This window comes from Lithobates pipiens, unplaced genomic scaffold (genome assembly GCF_037356315.1).
Source record: "Lithobates pipiens isolate NorthernLeopardFrog02 unplaced genomic scaffold, aLitPip1_a1.2 Scaffold_22, whole genome shotgun sequence".
Classification (NCBI taxonomy): domain Eukaryota; kingdom Metazoa; phylum Chordata; class Amphibia; order Anura; family Ranidae; genus Lithobates; species Lithobates pipiens.
Genome location: NW_027507784.1, coordinates 4,498,551 through 4,525,636, shown reverse-complemented (window position 1 = coordinate 4,525,636; position 27,086 = coordinate 4,498,551). Strand labels below are relative to the sequence as shown.

Below are 27,086 nucleotides of genomic sequence, written 5' to 3'. Positions count from 1 at the left end.
AGTAAAATATCTTTTTTTTTCTCACTTTTATTTTCTTTAGTTGTTCTAAGTTGGAATATTCAATTTTAATTCTCAAAGAGAGCGGTTCTTCCAATAAAGGGCGGTTTTCTGTGAGTCTGTTCAAGTATGTTGGAAAAAACAACAGAGCGTATGTACATTGTGCTATGAGCGTGTGTGACATCAGTACTGTACCCTATAGCCAGGTAAGTAGGATTTCGAGCTGAAGAAAGAGGGTTAGAGCATCAATTACACCTCCAAAAGTGCAACAATGAGACATACACTCAAAATGATGGCCTCTCCTCCAGAGTGGTGGCTTTTATTGTCTGAGGCTGGGTTCACACTATCGCCACATTCGGTTCCCATCCGGTATGTCCCTGTACACTGTTTCAGGTCTGATTTCAGCCCAAATTTATGGCTGAATTCGGACCTGAAACAGACCAAAAGACGCACAGGGCTCCTGTGCAAATTCACACCGGAACCGCAGCGGAGATGTGAGAGATCCGGTCAAAATCTCCTGCCATTGTGAATTGAATGAGGGGAACTTGCATCCAATTTGCAATGGTGTGAACCCAGCCTAAGTGCATTCAATCTGTAATGCCGCGTACACACGATCGGATTTTCCAACAACAAATGTTGGATGTGAGCTTGTTGCCGGAAAGTCTGACCGTGTGTACGCTCCTTCGAACATTTGTTGTTCGGACTTTCCGGGAACAAAATGTTGGCTAGCAGGTTCTCAAATTTTCCGCCAACAAATGTTTGTTGTAGGACTTTCCGATGGCGTGTTACACAAGTCCGTCGGACAAAAGTCCACGCATGCTCGGAATCAAAGATGAGCCGGAAGCGCTTGTAAAACTAGCATTCGTAATGGAGATATCATGTACATCTTGTACACTCACTACGTTCATAATTGTTGGCCAACATTTGTGTGACCGTGTGTATGCAAGACAAGTTGGAGCCAACACCCTTCGAAAAAAATTCCACGGTTTTGTTGTCGGAAAGTCCGATCGCGTGTACGAGACATTATGCCCCATACACACGGTCGGACATTCCGACCACAAAATCCATCAGATTTTTTTTTCGACAGATTTTGGCTGAAACTTGTCTTGCATACACACGGTCGCACAAAGTTGTCCGGAAAAATCGGATTATTTCGAAACAAGGTGATGTAAATCAAGTACGACGGGACTACGTAGAGGCCAGTAGCCAATGGCTTTCGTCTCCAAATTTTTTCTGAGAATGCGTGCCACTTTGAATTCTCTACACACGATCAAAAAAAGTCTGATCGTATTTTGTTGTCGGAAAATTTTAGATCCAGCTCTCAAATGTTTTACTTTGGAAATTCCGACAGAAAAAGTCCGATAGAGCCCGCACACGATCGGATTTTCCGACAACATAATCCGATCTGACTTTTTCCATCAGAATTTCCGACCGCCTGTATGGGGAATTCGAGTTTCAATCGTTAGACAGTTCTTTAAATTAAGAGTTTATTGATTATTGGTGATGGATGAATCAGAAACATGACCGGTTTGCTAATCATTGAATCTCCCAAACATTGTCACACAATGTAAGCAGGTGGGCAACACACTCTATGAATACCCAGAATACTACAGGATCAAAATATCAGAAGTTGACTATCTTGTCTGATCTGGGATTCAATAAGCTCATCAATGTTGGTATTTTCATTGGGACTTCCAATGAAAATGGTGATCACAAGTTGGTTGTTGGTGTGATCTCCATTATTGGACTGGGTAGCCAGTTCAGCGCTGGAGGTTTCAGAAAACAACCAACTTTAGTTTGGATCAGCAATAAAAAAATACAAAACAAAAAAATAAAAAAATAAAATATTTTACCATTTAATATTCATGACTTGGACACAGAGAATTCTATGCAATAATAAAAGGATTCATTTCAAGCCAAGGGGTATAAACAGGCTCAATTCTTACTATAGGTGCGCCTTTACATTATTTTATAATATTTTTATGTCCTGTGGATCTTCTGAGAAACACACAGTTCAGGCAATTGGAAAAATTATGATTTGTGTATTGCTTTGCTGGAGATCACACAATCCTTATGCCTCGTACACACGATCAGATTTTCCGACAACAAATGTTGGATGTGTTGCTTGTTGGCAGAAAGCCCGACCGTGTGTACGCTCCATCGAACATTTGTTGTCGAACTTTGCTCCAACAAATGTTGGCTAGCAGGTTCTCAAATTTTCCACCAACAAATGTTTGTCTTTCGGACTTTCCGATCGCGTGTACACGAGTCTGTCGGAACACACATGTTCGGAAAAAAGGACGAGCTGGAAGCGCTCACCCTTCTATAACTAGCGTTCGTAATGGAGATATCAGATACGTCTTGTATGTCACTACGTTCATAATTGTTGACCAACATTTGTGTGACCGTGCGTATGCAAGACAAGTTGGAGCCAACGCCCTTCAAATCAAAAATCCACAGTTTTGTTGTGGGAAAGTTCGATCGTGTGTACGAGGCAAAAGTGTTCAGATTTATGGAAAAAAATAAATCATATACATTTTGGAGGGTGTCTGCGGGATTTTGTGTCCATTGATTGCTACTGACTTTGGATGAGAAGACCTGGTTTGCCATCAGCATTTGAATTGAAGGTCTTCAGTAGGGTTGGGAATGTGATGGTAGGTGAGAAACACCATCTGGGAATGGGAAGTCTTGGAAACAACCCAGCCCAATTATCCATTTATTAGTGTTGGACCTTAAATGGAAAACAAGTCTTGGGGGAATAGGGACCGGTAGTGTTGGATCTCTTGGTGGTGGGAACCACAGTTTGTGTTTTAATATGATATTGGTGCTTTGTAGTGTCTGTTGCGGCTGCAGGTATACCATCCTCCACTCTTCTGGGAAGGTTTCCTACAGGATTTGTCTGTGGAAATTTTTGCCCATTATGAGGTCTGGTACTGATGTTGGATGAGAAGACCTTGCTCACGACCAGATAAATATAGATTTTCACCATGTCAGAGAGTATAGTGAGTTTTCCACATCCCTATATATATGTAGAAGTTATTTTGTACCCCCCACCCTCCTCCAAGAAATAGAATTGGGACTTTAAATTGCCAGAGACACTAGGATTTGATTCAAATTCTAAATTTATTGTACATATAGCATGTAGATTCTATAAAAAAATCATCTAGACATGATGATTGTAGAAACAGACATGAACAAAGACATGATTACTATAAAAATGAAAATAAAAAATAACAAAAACCCAAAAATCTATTATCTTGCAATAAATTGTATGATACATATATGTAGCAGGTATCACTCCATTGTCCATTACTACTTTCCAGCTTTCAGTCATGAAAAAGATCTCGCAGTGTCAATAGGTTTTGGATTCAAATCAAAATCCTCTATTTATAGTGTAACTGCAATAGGAGATCTACTGTCACTTATTCCGACTCTATTACGGGGGGTCCCTCAGACACACCATCCGTCATGTCAAGGACCGCCTCTTTGCTCACAACCAGTGTCCCAATTCATCCCAAAGGTGTTCAGTAGGGTTGAGGTCGGGGCTATGCAAAGGACACTTGAGTTCCTCCACACCAAACTGGTCAAACCATGCCTTTATGGAGCTGGCTTTATACACAGGGTCTGACAGTCATGCTGGAACAGAAAAGGGTCTTCATCAAGCTGTCATCATAAGGTTGGAAGAACAATTTTCTACAATATCTTTGGATGATGGAGTATTAACAGGACCCTTCACTGGAGACACCTAAACCCCATCATCTGGGGGTGTCTATGGGAGTTTGTTCCCATTTGTGAGGTCAGGTACGGATGTTGAAGGAGAAAAACTGGCTCATCAATTGGCATTCCAATTGATCCCAAAGGTGTTCAGTAGACATGTGCATTTGTTTTCGTCCGAATACATTTTCGTCTGAATTTCGGGTATTTTCGTTATCTTTTTAACAAACGATAACGAACCTGCAGAATCTGAAAACCGAAAGATCCAACATAAACAAATGCTTTATTTTCATTTTCGTTGCGACAACAGTTCGATATAGCTTGGAGATTCGACATGACGCTGACAATAGCGATCTGTGTCCATAGAACCTGGGGTCGAATGTGCCTAATCTTAGCTCTATTAGTCCAAGATTATTCTACATAGAGAGAAAAGATTCGACACAGAGAGAAAAGATTCGACACAGAGAGAAAAGATTCGACACAGAGAGAAAAGATTCGATATAGAGAGAAAAGAATTGACATAGAGAGAAAAGATTCGACATAGAGAGAAAAGATTCGACATAGAGAGAAAAGATTTGACATAGAGAGAAAAGAATCAACATAGAGAGAAAACATTCCGACATAGAGATAAAAGAATTGACATAGAGAGAAAATAATTGACATAAAGAGAAAAGATTCTACATAGAGAGAAAAGATTTGACATAGAGAGAAAAGAATCAACATAGAGAGAAAACATTCCGACATAGAGATAAAAGAATTGACATAGAGAGAAAAGATTCGACATAGAGAGAAAAGATTCGACATAGAGAGAAAAGATTCGACATAGAGAGAAAAGAATTGACATAGAGAGAAAAGATTCGACATAGAGAGAAAAGATTCGACATAGAGAGAAAAGATTTGACATAGAGAGAAAAGAATCAACATAGAGAGAAAACATTCCGACATAGAGATAAAAGAATTGACATAGAGAGAAAATAATTGACATAAAGAGAAAAGATTCTACATAGAGAGAAAAGATTTGACATAGAGAGAAAAGATTCAACATCGAGAGAAAAGATTCAACATAGAGAGAAAAGATTCGACATAGAGAGAAAAGAATTGACATAGAGAGAAAAGAATTGACATAGAGAGAAAAGAATTGACATAGAGAGAAAAGATTCAACATAGAGAGAAAAGATTTGACATAGAGAGAAAATATTCGACATAGAGAGAAAAGATTCAACATAGAGAGAAAATAATTGACATAAAGAGAAAAGATTTGACATAGAGAGAAAAGTTTTGACACAGAGAGAAAAGATTCGACATAGAGAGAAAAGATTTGACATAGAGAAAAAAGATTTGACATAGAGAGAAAAGATTCGACATAGAGAGAAAAGATTCAACATAGAGAGAAAAGATTTGACATAGAGAGAAAATATTCGACATTATAGAGACAATAGCAAAAAAAGGTTGAATGTGCCTAACCTAACTCTATTAGTCCAAGATTATTCTACATAGAGAGAAAAGATTCGACATGAAGATTGGATGAAGCAGTCAACGTGAGCGGCCATTTATGATCAAATGCTCCGCCCATAGGCTATAGAAGAATTCTAATGTTGGGTGACTGGTAATAATAATGAATAAATATAATTATTACTAGTGTCATACAACATTAGAATTCTACTATAGCTTGTAGGCGGAACATTCGACCGGAAATGTACGATTGCGGCCGTCGTACAGTTTAGCTGCTCCATTGAATCTTCTTAGAACATTCGACAGACACCATAAGCCTTCAATGACAGATTCCACCTTAATTTTCGGGACGAATGCATTTTTTAACGAAACAAAATAAATAGAAACAAATTTCGGGAGTAACTAAATAAATGTATTTTTCAGATGAAATGAAATATTTCAGTGTGCCCATGTCTAGTGTTCAGTAGGGTTGAGGGCTCTGTAGAGGACATTTGAGTTCCTCAACCCCAAACTGCACCATTGATTTTCTTCATGGAGGAAAGTGATAAGGTGGGACCTGAGCTCCGTTTAGTCAGCTCGTCAGATTAGCTCTGTGAATGATGTGATGACTTCATAGAGAAGATCTTATACCGATTGAACCCGTGCCGTTCCTCCCTGTTTTCTTAATGGCCTTGTCTCTTTCTAGTGCGCCTGCGATGGACCTGGAATCCCGTACAGTTTTAATGTTGCTCTGACAATTGGACCAATTAGGAGATCAGGTAAACTTGTGATTGGATACTAAATTTATTTTTATTCTTGATGGTTTTCTTCCGCTTAATGTTAATAAGCCCCCATAATATCAAAGCTGCTTCTAGAACAGAGATTATTCCAAGAGGACAGAGGACTTGGAGATGGTTATGGGTCTCCTGAATATCACTGATTCTTTATAATGATAAAATAGAATAGGACCTAGACCAATCAGTGACCAATCAGTGACCAATCAGTGACCAATCAGTGACTATGACATGGAAACCCTGGTAGGGAGCACTCCCGCCACAATCCTTTATTATTCCAGGTATTTATAAAGCACTGAGAATTTATGCAGAACTTTATGTAAATATTATACATTCACCTCAGTCCCGGCTCTCAAGCAGTTAGACCTGCAAAAAAATTTGTTTCGATTCGTTATTTACATAAATTTATTTAGTTAAATTCATTTAACCTGTTTAATTCGCTTTTGGAATTTGTTTTGTTTATTCACATTCAAATCAAATTAGATTTTTTTCAGAATTCAAATTTGAATCTATTTTAATAGTTTTTTCGAATCATCTTCAAATAGTTTCCGATTTCGAAAAGTTTTTAAATTTTGCATTACTTAGCAATTTCCAAAGAGGATAAAATAGATTAGGAAATAAAGGAAAAGAATAAAATAAAAAAACATAGAATAGAATAAAAAAAAATAACAGAAAATAAAGGGATAGAATATAATAAAGTAAAGCAGAACAAAATAGAATAGTAAAAAAAAAAAAAAAGAACACAATGGAATAGAAACAAATAGGATAGGATAAAAAAATAATAGCATAAATTAGCAAAGAAAAAAGCTAGGTAAGGCAAGGGATTAACAACGCACCTCATCCCAATTGTAACAGATAAGGAAGAACGGAAGGAAAAGGGCGGGACTGTTACGGTGCTGATAATAGTCAAAAAGAGGTATATAAATGTTTAGATAAAAAAGAATGTTTTATTAAATGTAGTAAAAACGATCAAGAAAATACAAGAAAAATTCAAAATTGATCATATACATATATTGGCTGCCATACAGAACAATATATAAAATCCAACAATTAGTATGAATAACCATATTCTTGGCTGTTCAGATGGAAAATTCCCGACATGTTTCGCCTATTGTTAGGCTTCTTCAGGGGAGCCAATAATTGGTGGAAGAAAAATTGTTTTGTTTAAAATACAAGAAAGGTTCACTATAAATGGAGAAAAACAAAACAAAATTAATGGAGCCAGTCATATACAGAAAAGCACACTCTTAGTCCTCAACATCGCCCAACTGTCTCAAGGGATTGATCAATATAAAATAGAACAAATGGTATGTGTATGTCATTGGAAAGTATAAGCAAATAATACCTACCAATCTAAAACAAATGCGTCTAGTCCCTAAGAAGAAGACCCCACCCGGGATTGGAGAGCGAACCGATCAAAGATAACCGCCAGTACGGTGACTGTGCTGAATTAAGTGTATCATATGTTACACATAGAAAGCTGGAAATTGCACAGAGAGGGGTCCTTGAAATTGTCCGCCCTGCCGAGCCCATGTGAGATGACATCGCCGCAAGACTTACCCCTTTTTTTGGCGGCTCCGCTCAGAGCCTGATTGGTGTGGCTCCATTGCTGTCAGCTGTGCGGTACGCTTGGGCTGCTGCTTGTTTGCATGATACAGCAACAATTGAGACTGCATTTCTTATGTGCTTTTGATCACCTCACGGGCTTCTAGAAACAATTTCAATGACCCCTCTCTGTGCAATTTCCAGCTTTCTATGTGTAACATATGATACACTTAATTCAGCACAGTCACCGTACTGGCGGTTATCTTTGATCGGTTCGCTCTCCAATCCCGGGTGGGGTCTTCTTCTTAGGGACTAGACGCATTTGTTTTAGATTGGTAGGTATTATTTGCTTATACTTTCCAATGACATACACATACCATTTGTTCTATTTTATATTGATCAATCCCTTGAGACAGTTGGGTGATGTTGAGGACTAAGAGTGTGCTTTTCTGTATATGACCGGCTCCATTAATTTTGTTTTGTTTTTCTCCATTTATAGTGAACCTTTCTTGTATTTTAAACAAAACAATTTTTCTTCCACCAATTATTGGCTCCCCTGAAGAAGCCTAACAATAGGCGAAACATGTCGGGAATTTTCCATCTGAACAGCCAAGAATATGGTTATTCATACTAATTGTTGGATTTTATATATTGTTCTGTATGGCAGCCAATATATGTATATGATCAATTTTGAATTTTTCTTGTATTTTCTTGATCGTTTTTACTACATTTAATAAAACATTCTTTTTTATCTAAACATTTATATACCTCTTTTTGACTATTATCAGCACCGTAACAGTCCCGCCCTTTTCCTTCCGTTCTTCCTTATAAATTAGCAAAGATATAACCATCTTCTGATATTTGAACATAAAAGAATAGACTAGAAAAAATATCATTCAAATAACAAAAGAATAGAATAGAAATTTGAATTTAAATAGAATTGAAACACATAGATTTGAATAAAATAGAAAATAACTGAACAGTGAAGAAAAAAAAAAAACAACAGAATAGAACAGAAAGAATATAACCATCTTCCTATTCTAATCTATTATTTTCTATTCTATTTAAATTTTACTTGATTCTATATGAATTGTGGGAAATAGATAATATATTCGTTCTATTTGATTCTATTGTTTTTATAATGATATTATTTTCTATTCTATCATAGTCTATTGTATTATTTTTTTTTCTATTCTATTCTTTTTTTATTATTTTCTAGACTTATGCATTTTAAATTTGAATTTATTCTATTTGAAAGTTGAATTTCAGGAGATGGTTATATTCTTTTTATTTTATTCAATAATTTTTTTTTATTCTATTAATTTCTATTCTTTTATTTTCTGTTTTATTCTTTTCTATTTAATTTTTTTTTATTATCCCATTTCTTTATTTTCTATTCTATTTTATTCTCTTTGGAAATTGGAAAATGATTTTGAATTTGAAAAATATTCGAAATTGAAAACTAGGAATTGAATTTGAATTTGAAAACTATTCAAATTTGAAAACTATTTGAATTTGAAAACTATTCAAAATTAATTTGTCAAACTATTGAAATTGATTTGAAAACTTTCTGAACCGATTCAAATTCTGTCAGTTTTTTTTAATTTTTGTGATTTCGGATTTGTTGAAATTCGGTACTATTGTAATTTTGGAAATTTTGAATACATCTGAATTTCCGAAAAAATAAAATTTGTCCAAATTTCATTTTGGAACGAAACCAATTGCCCATGTCTATAAGCAATCTCAGGTCCCGAGCTCGCATACATACACATACTAGGGCCGATTTTCCTACCAGCGTGTCTCTGGAGTGTGGGAGGAAACCCACACAGGCACAGGGAGAATAACTCTAGACCGGTAGTGCCGTGGTTGGGATTTAAACCGGCATTGGTAGAAGCACTAACCACTTAGCCACACCAGACAAATGTCCAAAGACTGAATCTACTGAACCATAACTGAGTCATAAATATGAGACAGCATTGAACTACCTCGAAAAAAAATAAATATAATATCAGCCAAATAGTTCAGATGAAAGTTTTGTCTGTGGGGGTTAGAAAGGTTAAGGCTTAAGTCATCATTGGGCTTTGGGGATCAGGAGGTGGAAAGGAAGGGGGTTAGATCAGAGGTGTTAAACTCAATTTCATTGTAGGCCTTCATCATCATCATGGTTGCCCTCAAAGGGCCGGTTGTATCAGTAAGATTATATATCCAGAGCACTCCACCCCTCCTTACATTAGATGTTAAGTGCCCCTCACCATCAGAAGTAAAATGTCCCCCACCCTGCCTTACATCATAGTGCACCCCCCGCCTTACATCATAGTGCACCCCCCTGCCTTACATCATAGCGCACCCCCCTGCCTTACATCATAGTGCACCCCCGCCTTACATCATAGTGCACCCCCTGCCTTACATCACAGTGCACCCCCGCCTTACATCACAGTGCACCCCCCTGCCTTACATCACAGTGCACCCCCCGCCTTACATCACAGTGCACCCCCCTGCCTTACATCACAGTGCACCCCCCGCCTTACATCATAGTGCACCCCCCTGCCTTACATCATAGTGCACCCCCCTACCTTACATTATAGTGCACACCCCTGTCTTACATCATCGTGCACCCCCCTGTCTTACATCATAGTGTACCCCCACCTTACATCATATTGCACCCCCCTACCTTACATTATAGTGCACCCCCCTGCCTTACATCATAGTGCACCCCCCTGCCTTACATCATAGTGCACCCCCTGCCTTACATCATAGTGCACCCCCCTGCCTTACATCATAGTGCACCCCCCTACCTTACATCATAGCGCACCCCCCTGCCTTACATCATAGTGCACCCCCCTGCCTTACATCATAGTGCACCCCCCGCCTTACATCATAGTGCACCCCCTGCCTTACATCATAGTGCACCCCCCTGCCTTACATCATAGTGCAACCCCCACTTTACATCATATTGCACCCCCCTACCTTACATTATAGTGCACACCCCTGTCTTACATCATCGTGCACCCCCCTGTCTTACATCATAGTGTACCCCCCGCCTTACATCATATTGCACCCCCCTACCTTATATTATAGTGCACACCCCTGTCTTACATCATAGTGCACCCCCCGTCTTACATCATAGTGTACCCCCTGCATTACATCATAGTGCACACCCCTGCCTTACATCATAGTGCACCCCTGCCTTACATCATAGTGCACCCCCCCTGCCTTACATCATAGTGAACCCCCCTGCCTTACATCATAGTGCACCCCCCTGCCTTACATCATAGTGAACCCCCCTGCCTTACATCATAGTGCACCCCTGCCTTACATCATAGTGCACCCCCCCTGCCTTACATCATAGTGAACCCCCCTGCCTTACATCATAGTGCACCCCCCTGCCTTACATCATAGTGAACCCCCCTGCCTTACATCATAGTGAACCCCCCTGCCTTACATCATAGTGAACCCCCCTGCCTTACATCATAGTGAACCCCCCTGCCTTACATCATAGGGCACCCCCCCTGCCTTACATCATAGTGAACCCCCCTGCCTTACATCATAGTGAACCCCCCTGCCTTACATCATAGGGCACCCCCCCTGCCTTACATCATAGTGAACCCCCCTGCCTTACATCATAGTGCACCCCCCTGCCTTACATCATAGTGCACCCCCCTGCCTTACATCATAGTGCACCCCCCTGCCTTGCATCACAGTGAACCCCCCTGCCTTACATCACAGTGCACCCCCCTGGCATCAGGTATCATCCCGGTACCGTTTTTTAGAGCGGGTGATTGGCTTTCCAGCCATAACAACCGATGTGGCTAAAAGCCGCTCGGCTGTTTTGCTGGAGGAGCAGGAGGGGACATCCCCCCTACCGCCGCCTCCCGCCGCTCTTACCGGTGCTCCCGTTCAATCGGGAGCACCAATCGCACATCCGGCGCTTCTGCCGGCTAGGGAGGGACTGGAATGAAGCCATAAGCGGATTCATTCCAGTCTCCTGATTGTAAACACGGAAGCGACGTCATGACGTCACTTCCCGTTTACTCGGCTGCCAATGGTGCCGGATTTAAAAATATATACAGTATTCAGAGTCGCCGAAAATGGTGATCTGAATACTTTGAAGTGTAAAGGAGACCCCCGATCCCTCCATAACCTCCGTACCTGTCACCACCTAATGTTTACATTCCTTGTGACAGCAATAAAAGTGATCAATTTTTTTTTTAAATATATATATATAAAATATAATACAATTTATTAATTTTAAAATAAATAAAATAAATAAGAAAAACATTTTTTTTTAAAGCGAACCCCATGGCCGGGAGCTTGCGCAGCAAAGAAAACGCATACGGAAGTCGCGCTCGCATATATAAATGGTGTTCAAATCACACATGTGAGGTATCACCGCGATCGTCAGAGTGAGAGCAATAATTCTAGCACTAGATTTCCTCTGTAACTCTAACCTGGTAACCAAATTTATTTTTTTAATGCTTCGCCTATTGAGATTTTTAGGTGCGGTCGTTTGTCGTCATTCCACGAGTGTGTGCAATTATAAAGTGTGACATGTTTGGTATCTATTTACTCGGCGTAACATTATCTTTCACATTATGCAAAAAAAAAATTGGGCTAATTTTGCTGTTTTGTTTTTTTTTCATTCATGAAAGTGTCCCTTTTCCCAAAAAGTTGCGTTTAAAATACCACTGAGCAAATACCGTGTGACATAAAATATTGCAACAATCGCCGTTTTATTCTCTAGAGCCTCTGCTTAAAATATATATATATATATATATATATATATATATATATATATATAATGTTTGGGGGTTCCAAGTAATTTTCTAGCAAAAAATATTTATTTTAACTTGTAAACACCAAATGTCAAAAATAGGCTTAGTCATGAAAGGGATATATATATATATATACACACAAGTGCAGTGCTTCAAGAGAAAGTTCATATAGATGACTCAAGTGAAGGTCGTCAAAATAAAGGAGTTGAAGGGTGAAATTTCCAGAATCCAAGTGCCATGAGAGGTGCTCCACCGACAGTATTCCACACACTGACCCTTCCCATCAGGGATGGACCACTAAAGTCAAATACACTTTTATGAGATTTAACAGGGATCACGTAGCCACTAGATGATATCGGTCCTCCCAGCACAAGAAACTCATAGGCAACTCTCCTCCATCACACCGGCCTCCTTCTCCCCGTCTCCGAGTCAAAGACCAATCATACTGCACGTGCCAACCCCACAGGGCCATATTGCATGACTCCAGATTAACTTTCTTTGCAAACATTCTGCAAGTCTGCCGCAAGTTCTGGTTCAGTTGTGTTGTGCAATAGTCATCCCACCACAGGGGGTCACTGTGGCTGAATTTTCAAGCTGTAGACTTTCAGAGCTCTTGCTGTAGACTCACCACTGCAACGTTGATCTTGCTAGAGACTTACCACACAAAAGTGTCAACTAGAACTTGTCCTTCAAGTGCTCTGCAAGTGTACAACTTACCAGTGAAATGTGCAGCACATTACCAGACTTACAATTCAACACTGCCACACATTTGAGGCAAATTATCCTTCCTATCTGGGATGTCAATGTGTCTGATAATATGTATTCATTTCATGTTATTTATTCTATTTTCCAGATCCAATTCCCACCACTCCTGGTAAGTGTTTTATTCTTCTATCAGATCACAATGGTGGAAGTCCTGTGGATTATTTTATACTTGTACAATATAATGTGATGATCAGATCATTGATTGGTTGCTCTTCTTGTACATTATATATGGTGATGAGTAATCCATACAACATTCCGTACACTTTTGTCCTATTTTTGTCCCTCAATACACATCTAGAGAAGTTTCCTAAAGGGAGTTTTCCAGAGCAGGGGGTCTCCAAACTACGGCCCTCCAGTTGTTCAGGACCTACAATTCCCATCATGCCCAGTCATGTCTGTAAATGTCAGAGTTTTACAATGCCTCATGGGACGTGTAGTTCCGCAACAGCTGGAGGGCCGTAGTTTTGGAGATCCTTGTTCTACAGGAAAGTGTGTTCTATACCTTTATGAAGACTCACTTACCTTGCAGAGACCTCATGAAACCCCCAAACCCCCAGATGCTATAATAGGCCGGTGTCTACAAGACCCTGGAGCTGAAGAATTGAGCAAACCTTTCCCTGCTCCTGACGGTTGGTTGATGAAGTTGCACTTCACAGACAGGAGCCAATAAGATGTAAGAGTCAGGAAGAAACAGCTCTTAGCAGTGGCGTAACTAGAACCTTCAGGGCCCCAATGCAAGAAACCATGAGGGGCCCCCCTGAACCCCAGTCAGGGCCCTTCCCTCCGAGTCCGGCGGTGGAACTCCAGGGCGTGGTCACAGGTATGACCTTTGTGAGCCCTGTAGTTCCACCACTGGTATCAGTAGTTTTTTTATATTTGTTTTATTTTTTATTTTTAGGTGCCTCATTGGGGGACTGTCCCTAGGCAGGATGCAGTCCCCGTCCCCAGAAGAGATGAGGTCCCTTTCTCCAGGGCAGATGAAGTTACTGCCCCCAGGTGAGAAGGGGTCCCTGTCCCCAGGGGAGATGGGGGTCCCTGTCCCCACATGAGAAGGGGTCCCTGTCCCCACGTGAGAAGGGGTCCCTGTCCCCAGGGGGAGATGGAGGGGTAGGTAATGGTGTGTGGGGGATGGGGTCCTCGCACTCACCATGACCAAGCTGTAGGCCTCGCACTCATCCATGTTGGCCTGGGCTCCATCCAGTGTGCTGGACGGGCGATCAGCATATCTCCCAGAAAGACCTTTCATCACCTGTGTATGACGGGGGAGGAGGGGGGCTGGCAGACAAGCCTGCAGTGTCCTCCGGGGAGCTGTCTCTCATAGGGCTGCACTGCATCTGTGTGCTTAAAGTTTGTTTACCCGGGAGAAGTATGCAGTGCAGTGTGGGCCGGACTCAGGGGGGGGGGCGGGACTCTGGCTGGGGAGAACAGACATCGGACTGAGCGGCAATGCATGGAGCAGGAGAGGGGTACTCTGAGGAGCCAGCCGAGGACACAGGTCATGCGGGGAATGCACAACTAAAGAGCAGCCAGTGCGATAGTTGAGCATGGAACTCTGCTAGTCACCCTCCACCTCCAGCCACCCGTGTGCATGGTGCACTGGTACCCCTAGCTGCCTATGCTGCTGCCGGCCATATGTAGAGGGGGCTGCATGGGCCCCCTGCAGCACATGGCCCAGTTGCGGTCACGACTGCTGCACCCCCTATAGTTACGCCCTTGGCTCTTAGCCCTGAACCACAGGCACATGTCATCATTTTATACTAAAGCATTGTGTTTATGGACCACCCTAGATCTCTGCAAGATATGAGAAATGCTTTGGGGTCCAAGACGTGATCTGGTCATAAATCACGCCTTACACATGTCATACGGTATAGTGTCATGAACAATTGGACTAATCAATGGTGTACTGTAATAAATGGTAATATGGTGTATCTTAATATATGGTAATCTATTGTACTGTATACTATACATTCTATATACCACTGACATGTCATCTGTTTTTATTCTCTACAGAATCCGGTTCTTCCACCATCACTGGTAAGTTTTTGTATTTTCTTTAAATTGTTATTATAAATAGGGGTGAGAGAAAACTGGCAAACACTTTGTTATTTAACTACCTCAATATCGGGCACCTTCACCCACTTCTTGCCCAGACCAATTTTTCAGCTTTCAGCTGTTTCCATATGACATGTTTATCATATTTTTCACACAGAGATTTCTTTTGGTGGTATTTACTCACCACTGGCTTTTTTATTTTTTGTGTTATAAATTAAAAAAAAAAAAAAAAAGTTTTGAGAAAAACACAAGATTGAATAAAGACTCCAGTCCATCCAGAGTGAGTGCCTACAATTGTCCCTATCCCTGTACATTGCACACTCAAATTGGTCCCTACCCTCAAGGAGCTCACAATCCAGGGTCCCCATTCATATACTAAGGCCAATATTGGAGAGACTGCATGTCTTTGACGTGTGGGAGGAAGCCCACGCAGGCACAAGGAGAACATGCAAACTCCAGGCAGGTAGTGTCGTGGTTGGGATTTGAACCAGCGACCCTTTTTACTGCTAGGTGAGAGTGCTAACCACTACACCACTGTGCCGCACGTTATACAATTTTGTAAATAATTAATTTGTCTCCATAAATTTTGATCACAATTTATACTGCTATATTTCTTTGAGTAAATTAGTGAGTTTTAATTGTATTTTTTATTTTTTTTACACTGTTTCTTTATTTTATTTTACACTGACAAAATGTTTTTGTGCTCTGGTACACTGTGACAGATGTTGACAGATGTTAATGGAACACTGTGACAGATGATGTGTAATGTGGACATGGGACAGATGGTGCTTGGTGGGACAGATGTTGATGTGGACAGAACAGATAGTGCTTGGTGGGACAGATGTCAATGGGACACTATGGCAGATGTTGATGTGCATGGTGGAAAGGGACAGATGATGCTTGGTGGGACAGATGTTGATGTGAAGTGTGGACAGGGACAGATGGTGCTTGGTGTGGCAGATGTTGATGGGACACTGTGACAGATGTTGATGTGCACTGTGGAAAGGGACAGATGTTGATGTGCACTGTGGACAGGGACAGATGATGCTTGGTGGGACAGATGTTGATGTGCACTGTGGACAGGGACAGGTGGCGCTTGGTGTGCCAGATGTTGATGGGACACTGTGGCAGATGTTGATGTGCACTGTGGAAAGGGACAGATGTTGATGTGCACTGTGGACAGGGAAAGATGATGCTTGGTGGGACAGATGTTGATGTGCACTGTGGAAAGGGACAGATGTTGATGTGCACTGTGGAAAGGGACAGATGTTGATGTGCACTGTGGACAGGGACAGATGATGCTTGGTGGGACAGATATTGATGTGCACTGTGAACAGGGACAGGTGGCGCTTGGTGTGCCAGATGTTGATGGGACACTGTGGCAGATATTGATGTGCACTGTGGACAGGGACAGATGATGCTTGGTGGGACAGATGTCAATGGGACACTATGGCAGATGTTGATGTGCATGGTGGAAAGGGGCAGATGATGCTTGGTGGGACAGATGTTGATGTGAAGTGTGGACAGGGACAGATGGTGCTTGGTGTGCCAGATGTTGATGGGACATTGTGACAGATGTTGATGTGCACTGTGGACAGGGACAGATGATGCTTGGTGGGACAGATGTTGATGTGCACTGTGGACAGGGACAGGTGGCGCTTGGTGTGCCAGATGTTGATGGGACACTGTGGCAGATGTTGATGTGCACTGTGGAAAGGGACAGATGTTGATGTGCACTGTGGACAGGGAAAGATGATGTTTGGTGGGACAGATGTTGATGTGCACTGTGGACAGGGAAAGATGATGCTTGGTGGGACAGATATTGATGTGCACTGTGGACAGGGAAAGATGATGCTTGGTGGGACAGATATTGATGTGCACTGTGGACAGGGACAGATGATGCTTGGTGGGACAGATGTTGATGTGCACTGTGGACAGGGACAGATGATGCTCGTGGGACAGATGTTGATGTGCACTGTGGACAGGGACAGATGATGCTTGGTGGGACAGATGTTGATGTGCACTGTGGAAAGGGACAGATGTTGATGTGCACTGTGGACAGGGACAGATGATGCTTGGTGGGACAGATGTTGATGTGCACTGTGGACAGGGACAGATGATGCTTGGTGGGACAGATGTTGATGTGCACTGTGGACAGGGACAGATGATGCTTGGTGGGACAGATGTTGATGTGCACTGTGGACAGGGACAGATGATGCTTGGTGGGACAGATGTCAATGGGACACTATGGCAGATGTTGATGTGCATGGTGGAAAGGGGCAGATGATGCTTGGTGGGACAGATGTTGATGTGAAGTGTGGACAGGGACAGATGGTGCTTGGTGTGCCAGATGTTGATGGGACACTGTGACAGATGTTGATGTGCACTGTGGACAGGGACAGATGATGCTTGGTGGGACAGATGTTGATGTGCACTGTGGACAGGGACAGATGATGCTTGGTGGGACAGATGTTGATGTGCACTGTGGACAGGGACAGATGATGCTCGTGGGACAGATGTTGATGTGCACTGTGGACAGGGACAGATGATGCTTGGTGGGACAGATGTTGATGTGCACTGTGGAAAGGGACAGATGTTGATGTGCACTGTGGACAGGGACAGATGATGCTTGGTGGGACAGATGTTGATGTGCACTGTGGACAGGGACAGATGATGCTTGGTGGGACAGATGTTGATGTGCACTGTGGACAGGGACAGATGATGCTTGGTGGGACAGATGTTGATGTGCACTGTGGACAGGGACAGATGATGCTTGGTGGGACAGATGTCAATGGGACACTATGGCAGATGTTGATGTGCATGGTGGAAAGGGGCAGATGATGCTTGGTGGGACAGATGTTGATGTGAAGTGTGGACAGGGACAGATGGTGCTTGGTGTGCCAGATGTTGATGGGACACTGTGACAGATGTTGATGTGCACTGTGGACAGGGACAGGTGATGCTTGGTGGGACAGATGTTGATGTGCACTGTGGACAGGGACAGATGATGCTTGGTGGGACAGATGTTGATGTGCACTGTGGACAGGGACAGGTGGCGCTTGGTGTGCTAGATGTTGATGGGACACTGTGGCAGATGTTGATGTGCACTGTGGAAAGGGACAGATGTTGATGTGCACTGTGGACAGGGAAAGATGATGTTTGGTGGGACAGATGTTGATGTGCACTGTGGACAGGGAAAGATGATGCTTGGTGGGACAGATATTGATGTGCACTGTGGACAGGGAAAGATGATGCTTGGTGGGACAGATATTGATGTGCACTGTGGACAGGGACAGATGATGCTTGGTGGGACAGATGTTGATGTGCACTGTGGAAAGGGACAGATGTTGATGTGCACTGTGGACAGGGACAGATGATGCTTGGTGGGACAGATGTTGATGTGCACTGTGGACAGGGACAGATGATGCTTGGTGGGACAGATGTTGATGTGCACTGTGGACAGGGACAGATGATGCTTGGTGGGACAGATGTTGATGTGCACTGTGGACAGGGACAGATGATGCTTGGTGGGACAGATGTTGATGTGCACTGTGGACAGGGACAGATGATGCTTGGTGGGACAGATGTTGATGTGCACTGTGGACAGGGACAGATGATGCTTGGTGGGACAGATATTGATGTGCACTGTGAACAGGGACAGGTGGCGCTTGGTGTGCCAGATGTTGATGGGACACTGTGACAGATGTTGATGTGCACTGTGGAAAGGGACAGATGTTGATGTACACTGTGGACAGGGACAGATGATGCTTGGTGGGACAGATGTTGATGTGCACTGTGGACAGGGAAAGATGATGCTTGGTGGGACAGATGTTGATGTGCATGGTGGACAGGGACAGATGATGCTTGGTGGGACAGATATTGATGTGCACTGTGGACAGGGACAGATGATGCTTGGTGGGACAGATGTTGATGTGCACTGTGGACAGGGACAGGTGGCGCTTAGTGTAACAGATGTTGATGTGAAGTGTGGACAGGGACAGGTGGCGCTTGGTGTGCCAGATGTTGATGGGACACTGTGACAGATGTTGATGTGCACTGTGGAAAGGGACAGATGATGATGTGCACTGTGGAAAGGGACAGATGATGCTTTGTGTAACAGATATTGATGTGCACTGTGGAAAGGGACAGATGATGCTTGGTGTAACAGATATTGATGTGCACTGTGGACAGGGCCAGATAGTTCTTGGTGTGCCAGATGTTGATGGGACACTGTGACAGATGGGGGTGTGCACTGTGATGTGCACTGTGGACAGAGACAGACACTCCAAATGGGTAAGCTCCTATGCGGCCATTTATGTACATTGGCCGGGTGGGATGTGGTCAAGCTAAATGCTTGGAATCCCCGGTGATCCTACTATGAAGGTCCATGTTCAGACACATCCTGTTATGGAGTCACAGTTGTGCTGCTGAGTTGTCACCATCAAAATAAAAATTCTGGTATCTGAATTCATGAAATTTTAGTGCAGAAAACCTGGAGGTATTATCAGTTTTTATGACTTAGCATTAGCGCTGGGTCCCTAGTGAGGTGTTTGATAAGAATGAGATTTGGGCTGATGTAGAATTTGGCTTTTTAGTGAAAAGGTAATCTCAGTGGGGTGTTTGTCAGCCCATTGACCCAAACCTCCTGATGAATTGGAAAGTTCCTCATATAGCATCTGTATTTCCATTGCTGCTAAAGGTGACAGCTTTCTCCTCGGGAATTCAAACACACTGTTCCCAAGGTACACGTCCCTTCGATATGGCTGTGAATGTAAGTGGGTGGGCAGTGACCACCGGCTGGAAACCAAAGATACCCAAATCGAACGTATATCACCAGCACAATACGGATCTCCAGAGTTGGTCCAAAGCTTTATTCAGCTATCACATTATAACAGAAGCAACATTTAAGAGCCCCGCAGGACCCCTTTATTAGACATATGATGTTTGATGTTGGTCAAATGCCTGATGAATTGTCCTCCAAGGTTCTGAAATGTTGCTTCTGTTATTATGACAGTTTGACAGGATGAATAGCTCTACAAATGTTTTTGTAAACATAATCCCAGAATGTATTTTTTTAAGTGTAGAAGAACAATGTCAAGGCTGAAACCAAAGAGAAAAGAAAGGAAGTTGGGACGCCCCAATGATAAGAGTTTCTATGGCTAGGATTGAAAGAAAGCTGAAAATCCATTGGGATGGGTTGAAGAGAGATCAATTTAGAATTCAATTATGAATTAACAAAGGAAATCCAAGGATTCCATACCTTGTCAAATGTTTCATGTGTATCATCTACAATCATTTACAACTGTTCCCGATCCACGAGCATTGAAATTTCCATCTTGGCAGTAGATATGGAAATGCTCGATGTCTTCCAGGATCATGATATTGATATTTTTGCAGCCATGTTTATTTAGAAAGGCTTATTATTTATTTTTACTATCTAAGAACTCGTAGAGGAGATTATATACTGTAGCTATTTCCAAAATTTTGCAACCTGAAGACAGGACCACCATGTGCTAAACACGTCCTACGGCTTTCTCAATATTATCATTATTTATTTTAATTTTATTAATTTATGCAAGGACGTATATCTGATACCTTATTACGTTTTCACGTCCGCCAATTAAAGGAACCGCTTTATGCGTTTTACGTATTCACACTCGATTTCATGGAGATTCATCCGGCATGGGAGCCAATGTAGACTAGACTCTGCCCCAGGTTGTCTCAGAAAATGGAAATAATATTAATTATGTATTTTTTTCCCCAGGCGCTCACATATTCTGGACTCTCCTTATCCCGGCTCTGATCATCCTCATACAATCGTTATAGTCACCACCCAGGACCGGATGTCACCGGATAAGACCGACGGAACCCATTTCAATGTTATTTTTGTTATTTAAGAATACAAAGTCCTGATTTTTTTTTTTTAAACGTGTCAATTATTTTGTTTCTTAATCATTGTTTGCAAATTATACTGGAGTATATATGGCATCTAGGCATGATCCTTTGGATTATCTTGGATTGAAGTTGGACAGGGGGCGGAAGGCAGTGTGTTTAACTTTGGGAGACCTAATGAGATGTTGGGTGTACAGGTCCAGTTTGGGGTCCTCAGGGTTCAAAGTGGGTCTAGTTCCTTCCTGGTGCAGTTCCTTTAGTATTTCTAGTTCTATTCTTTCATCTATGATGAGGTTGTTGGCAGGAGGGGAGTAGGTAGTGTCAGCTCGGGAGGATGAGGGTCCATTCTTGGCAGCATGTATGTTGTAAAATTGCTTCACTGTTAGATTCCAGATAAATTTGTTCAAGTCTTTGAACAACTGAAAAGTGTTGGATATGGTGTGAGCGAATGTAAGTCCCCGTGTGAGTAGGGTGGTTTCATGTGACATGATGATAGGTTGAAGATTTTTACGGTAGGGCGGTCTGGTGTAGGGGCTTGGGTTTCGGTTTGCCTTTTCTCCCTTTGCACCCTCTTCAGTGTGTTTTCTTTTGGACTGTCTGGTGGGGAGGAGTCTGAGCCCTAAAAAAAAAGACCACATGGGGGGGTTGGACATCAGATGCGGGAGAGTTGTTCCTGAATCTCTTCGGCGCTATAGTGGGCAAAGTGGTGTAATGGCTAGTTCTCTTCCACTAAGAGGAAGGACGAAGAACTCACATTAGGACTCTACATTACATGCCTGATTGCTTCCACAATCCTTTAAGTGTTTTTAACCCCTTGTGCACTATATTAAATATGTTAATACTGCACTTAGAGGTGCCTTCTTTTTTCTAAATCTTCCAGAGTTGCTTCTCCTCCATTAAATGCTGCCCGAAGTGCAACCCCATCCCCCCCCTGTAACCAGCTAGGACCGACCATCGACATCCCCCAGAGCGCCCTCATCACTCTCTCTTTCTGATGAAGTCTTTACAGCCTTGGCCTGGTTGTTGTAGAGGTCAATAATGGGCCACCCAGGTACATAGTACCCCTACTAGCTAAAATTAGTCAATTAATAAAGACAGATACAGTTTATATACTTTAATGAAAACGTAATATAAAAATGTCCCACAATGTAAATCTATTGCCAGTCCTGTCATCCAGCAATGTATCTATGGCAGTCATGAAGGCTGACCACCTAGGTATGTCTATTCCTGTTACTTCACTCCCTCCACGACAGGTCCAGCCATGGATAACTTTTATAAACAAGGTGTTGGGGTCCTCTGGGTTTTAAATAATCCCCTTTTTTGTTTTAAATAGTCAGACAGTTTGACGGACCCCCATACTCAAGAAGGGTCTGTCCACTATAAAAGCTTCCTTTGTCCAATACCAGCACAATCCAAGATCCCTTAGCCCACTCAGTCTCTTTGCCGAGACATTAGTGTAGGGTGGAAAAAAACATAAGACTGTTTATTCAAACAGAGGCACAAAGAGATTTACCTTTAGGGGACAATCCCCCCTTCTTTGCATAATGACACAGGGCGGGGTATACTTTACATCTCGTAACAAGAGAGATGCAGGTATATTCAACTTTTCAACAGTAGATCATCTTATCAGCAGGGAGGGGCTGCTCCCCTCTCACAGCTAATCCACATACACATGTACATCCCATAATACTTCTCCCAATGTAGACAGAAACCACAGAACAATGGGATACAGGCACCAAACACATAACAACCCCCACCCCACCTCAAACCATCTTGCAATGGTCTGAGACACTCCTACACCAGTCAAGAAGTCAGAAAAGTTGAAAATATCCATCCTCATATATTTCTTGAGGGATATTGTTCAAAAATATGAATGTCCCAAGTGAAAGAGCCCCTCCATTCTTTCAGCACAAACCACACATATAGAACCCAGGATATCAGGGGTAACACAAAATGCTGAGTCCGGTGTGGTTGTACGGTGAGTCTGCTTAGTGCAGACCCAACAGGGGTTCTCGGTCACCCTGTGCCCCTAATAGACACGGGGTAACTCACACATAGGAGGGGCTGGGGGAGCTGGACAAGGAGTTTCCAGAGCTCTCTAAGGTAAGCTGGTTTCCACAAGCTCCCCGCCCAAAGTGAAATGGGAAATTGTATTTTTCTTAAATTTGGTCAAAAAAAGATAAAAAAAAAAATACACAATCGAATTTTATAAAATATATATATATTTTTTAGACAATTTTACCAATAGAAAGCCTTGTTTATCCCTCATTGATATACCACATTCATAGTTGTCATCGTACTAAGTGTAAATAATGATCAATAAGGAACAAACAGGCCCCAGTCCTGAAGGGGTTAAGTATTTCAGTAAAATGGAAATGAGTCAGAGATTGTATTACACGGGTTGCTCTGTACTTTAGATGTCGGCATTGAAATGAAATCCATCACATTTATGCAAAGTCAATCATGAGACGGATCTGTGAAGGCTTTTTCCATAATGCAAACTCTAATTCTATCATTCTGTCTGCTATCACTGGACGTGTCCCGTCATCTCTGTCCGGAGATCACACCAAACCTCAGCATGTTACCTCTGAGCTCATTCTTAGGTTTAGTCTCTTCAGTCTTGGGACTCGGCTTGGCAATCCCTTCCAACACTTGTATTGTGATGGGTAACCTGGACATCATCAGAAAGCAAGAAAAGTTGAGTCCCACCGATGTGATCTTTTTGGCTAAGGGAATTGTGAATATTCTCATCCAGTGTCTGCTGAGTCTACAGGGAATTCTCTATGTCTTGTCCCCAGAAATCTATTACACTACACAAGTCTATGCATCTGTGAACACATAAAGTTATTTTCTAACATTTTATAATTTCTGGTTGACCTTCTGGCTCTCGGCTCATTACTGTACCACCATCACCAATCTCAGCTATGGGTTCTTCATCTGGTTAAAGAGAATTGTGTCCAATTTCCTGAGTCACCTTCCATTCCTGACAGCACTTGGGATGTTTATTGTGAGTGTCCCGGGCTTTTGGGCCGTTTATGGAGAAAGTATCCCATCCTCTCAGAACAGTACAGAAGACTCTGTTACCAGATTCCATACCAGCCTTCCCTATCTTCTCCCTGCAATCACCGTAGGCGTCATTCTTCCATTCTGCCTTAGTCTTCTGTGCCTGGTCCTCACTTCCTCCTTTCTGCTCAGACACGTCTGGAGGGTGAAGAATAACGACTCTGGATCAACACGTCCAAATCTTCAGGCTCATGTCACTGCACTGAGGACAATCTTCTTCTTACTTCTCATTTCCACATTCTTCTGCATAAATAGAGTGATTTTGTTAAAGTGGGGTACCCCCTAAAAAAAAATAATTAAAAGTCAGCAGCTACAAATACTGCAGCTGCTGGCTTTTAATAATCGGACACTTACCTGCCCCAGGGTCCAGCGATGCGGGGGAACGAAGCCCCCCCCCTCGCTCCCCGCTCCGCTCGCGGCGCCGTCATGCATACTGTGGGCACCCGGCTGTGGCTTCACAGGCGGGCACCCACTGCGCATGCGCGAGCGGCGCAGGGCGCCGTGATACGCCGTACAGTCACCTGGGACACATGACAGGTCCCAGGTGAATGTGCGGCGCGAGGGGAAGTGATGTCACCAGCCCGGGCAATGAGGAAGGCAGATTACGAGGGACCCCCTAGCAACCGGTATTTAGAGGTGAGTAAAAAATTTTTTTTTTGCCAATTATTTTTATTTATTTTTTTTTACGAATTTTAAGCAGTTTTAATTTTTTGGTGGCAACACCACTTTAATTCAAAGTCTCCCAAAGTTCACAGAGGTAATACCTGTAGTCAATTGGACACTACTATTATTATCTCCATCGGTGGAGGCCGCCGTCATCTTCCAGGCCAGCAGCAAGCTGAGGAGGATCATTCTGAGAAGATTCTGGATCAGAAGCTGGAGGAACACAGAGACTTAAAATGTAGAAGTTCTTTGAACATCTGATTATTTAGTATAACCTTTTTAAAAAAATAGAAATCAGTGTGATAGAGATCATCTTAAAGTGTCAGATGGTGTGTAAAAAGGTTATATCCACAGCCAGGTTTTCATTTCTGTCTGTGTTCTCCACTGGAGGCATTTCCCACCTTGTCTGTCCCGGAGATCATTGTCACTGGGGGCTTAAAGTGATAAGAAATAGGGATGGGCAAACGGTTCAGCCCGAGCATAAGTTCGGGCCGAACTTTGGTTGTTTGGATATTCTGCAGAACACCGAACAATATGCTGTGTTGGGGAAAATTTGAAAGCCGCCGGAACTATGTTAAAGTCTATGGGACATTAACGTGATAAATTAAAAGTGCTAATTTTAAAGGCTTATATGCAAGTTATTGTCATAAAAAGTGTTTGGGGACCCGGGTCCTGCCCCAGGGGACATGGGTCAATGCAAAAAAAGTTTTCAAAAATGCTTAAAGTGAATAAAAGTGTAATATTGCTTTAAATTTCATACCTGGGGGGTGTCTATAGTATTCCTGTAAAGGGGGCGCATGTTTCCCGTGTTTAGAACAGTCTGGCAGCAAAAGGACATTACTAAAGGAAAGAAATTCATTCAAAACTACTCGCGGCTATAATGAATTGTCGGTCCGGCAATACACATAAAAGTCATTGAAAAAAAAGGCATGGGATTCCCCCACAGGGGAACCCCAAACCAAAAAAAAATCCATACCAGACCCTTATCTGAGCACACAACCTGGCAGGCCATAGGAAAAGAGGGGGGATGAGAGAGCGTGCCCCCACTGAACCATACCCGGCCACATGCCCTCAACATGGGGAGGATGTCCCCATGTTGATGGGGATAAGGGCCTCATCCCCACAACCCTTGCCCGGTGGTTGTGGGGGTCTGTGGGCAGGGGGCTTATTGGAATCTGGAAGCCCCCTTTAGCAAGGGGTCCCCCACACTCGTACCATTTTATCAAAAAAAGTGTCAAAAATGTTAAAAAAGACAAGAGACGGTTTTTGACAATTCCTTTATTAATGTCTTCTTCTTTCCCCGCTTCTTCTACCATCTTCTTCTGGTCTTCATTCGGTTTTCTTCCTCTCTTCCTCCATCTTGTTCTTCCCCGCGCTTCTTCCTCTGATCCTCTGCTTCTTCCTTCGGTCTTTTTGTCCGCATCTTCCTCCAGCGTCTTCTTCACCGTTTAAGTCTCTGGACAATCCGCATCCATGGGAGGTTCCTGCTGTGTGATGATTCTGTTCTTCTGACAGTTCTTTTATAACTGAGGATGAGGACACCCGGTGACCCGCCCCCTCTGACTCCCCATCTGACTTCCCTATGGTTTTCCCGTGGTGTCAGAGGGGGTGGGGTCTCCCAGTTATGTACCCGGGTGAGCCCGCCCCCTCTGATATCATGGGGAAAGCCATAGGGAAGTTGCCTCGTGAAGTCCCCGTGCATCAGAGGGGGCGGGGTCACCGGGTGTCCCCACCCTCAGTTATATAAGAACTGTCAGAAGAACAGAAGCGTCACACAGCAGGAACCTCCCATGAATGCGGATTGTCCGGAGAATGAAGCGGGGAAGAAGACGCCAGAGGAAGAGGCAGATGAGAAGACCAAAGGAAAAAGCAGAGGATCGGAGGAAGAAGAGGAAGAAGTGGGGGAACAACAAGATGGATGAAGAAAACCAAATGAACACCGGAAGAAGAAGCGGGGAAAGAAGAAAACATTAATAAAGGAATTGTCAAAAACCGTCTCTTGTCTTTTCAAAAAAATGTTATGCTTTTTTTGTGAAATGGTAGGGGTACATTTGTATTCCATTACCATTTCACATGGGGGGCGGGATCTTGGGGTCCCCTTGTTAAAGGGGGCTTCCAGATTCTGATAATCCCCCCCCGTCCGCAGACCCCCACAACCCCCGGGCAAGGGTTGTGGGGATGAGAAGGGTTGTGGGGATGAGACCCTTCTCCCCCTCAACATGGGAACAAGGTGCTTTGGGGGGCTGCTACCTCAAAGCACCCTCTCAATGTTGAAGGCATGTGGCCTGATATGGTTCAGGAGGGGGTGCGCTCTCCTGCCCCCCCCCCCCTCTTTTCCTGGCAGCCTACCAGCTTGCTCGGATAAGGGTCTGGTGTGGATTTTTGGGGGGACCCATGC

At 43.0% G+C, this 27,086-nt stretch overlaps 1 protein-coding gene across 1 annotated transcript in view; it reads left to right on the top strand.

Annotated features, from left to right (window-relative positions):
* LOC144000326 (uromodulin-like) overlaps positions 1 to 21,808 on the top strand; it is a 56,297-nt gene extending 34,489 nt beyond the window's left edge. Inside the window, exons 7-11 of the mRNA XM_077494064.1 lie at positions 41 to 203; positions 5,849 to 5,921; positions 13,107 to 13,127; positions 15,029 to 15,052; positions 20,835 to 21,808. Coding sequence (XP_077350190.1) covers positions 41 to 203; positions 5,849 to 5,921; positions 13,107 to 13,127; positions 15,029 to 15,052; positions 20,835 to 20,896 — 343 coding nt within the window. The 3' untranslated portion in view covers positions 20,897 to 21,808. The remainder of the gene's footprint in view (positions 1 to 40; positions 204 to 5,848; positions 5,922 to 13,106; positions 13,128 to 15,028; positions 15,053 to 20,834) is intronic.
* Positions 21,809 to 27,086: the final 5,278 nt, after the last annotated feature.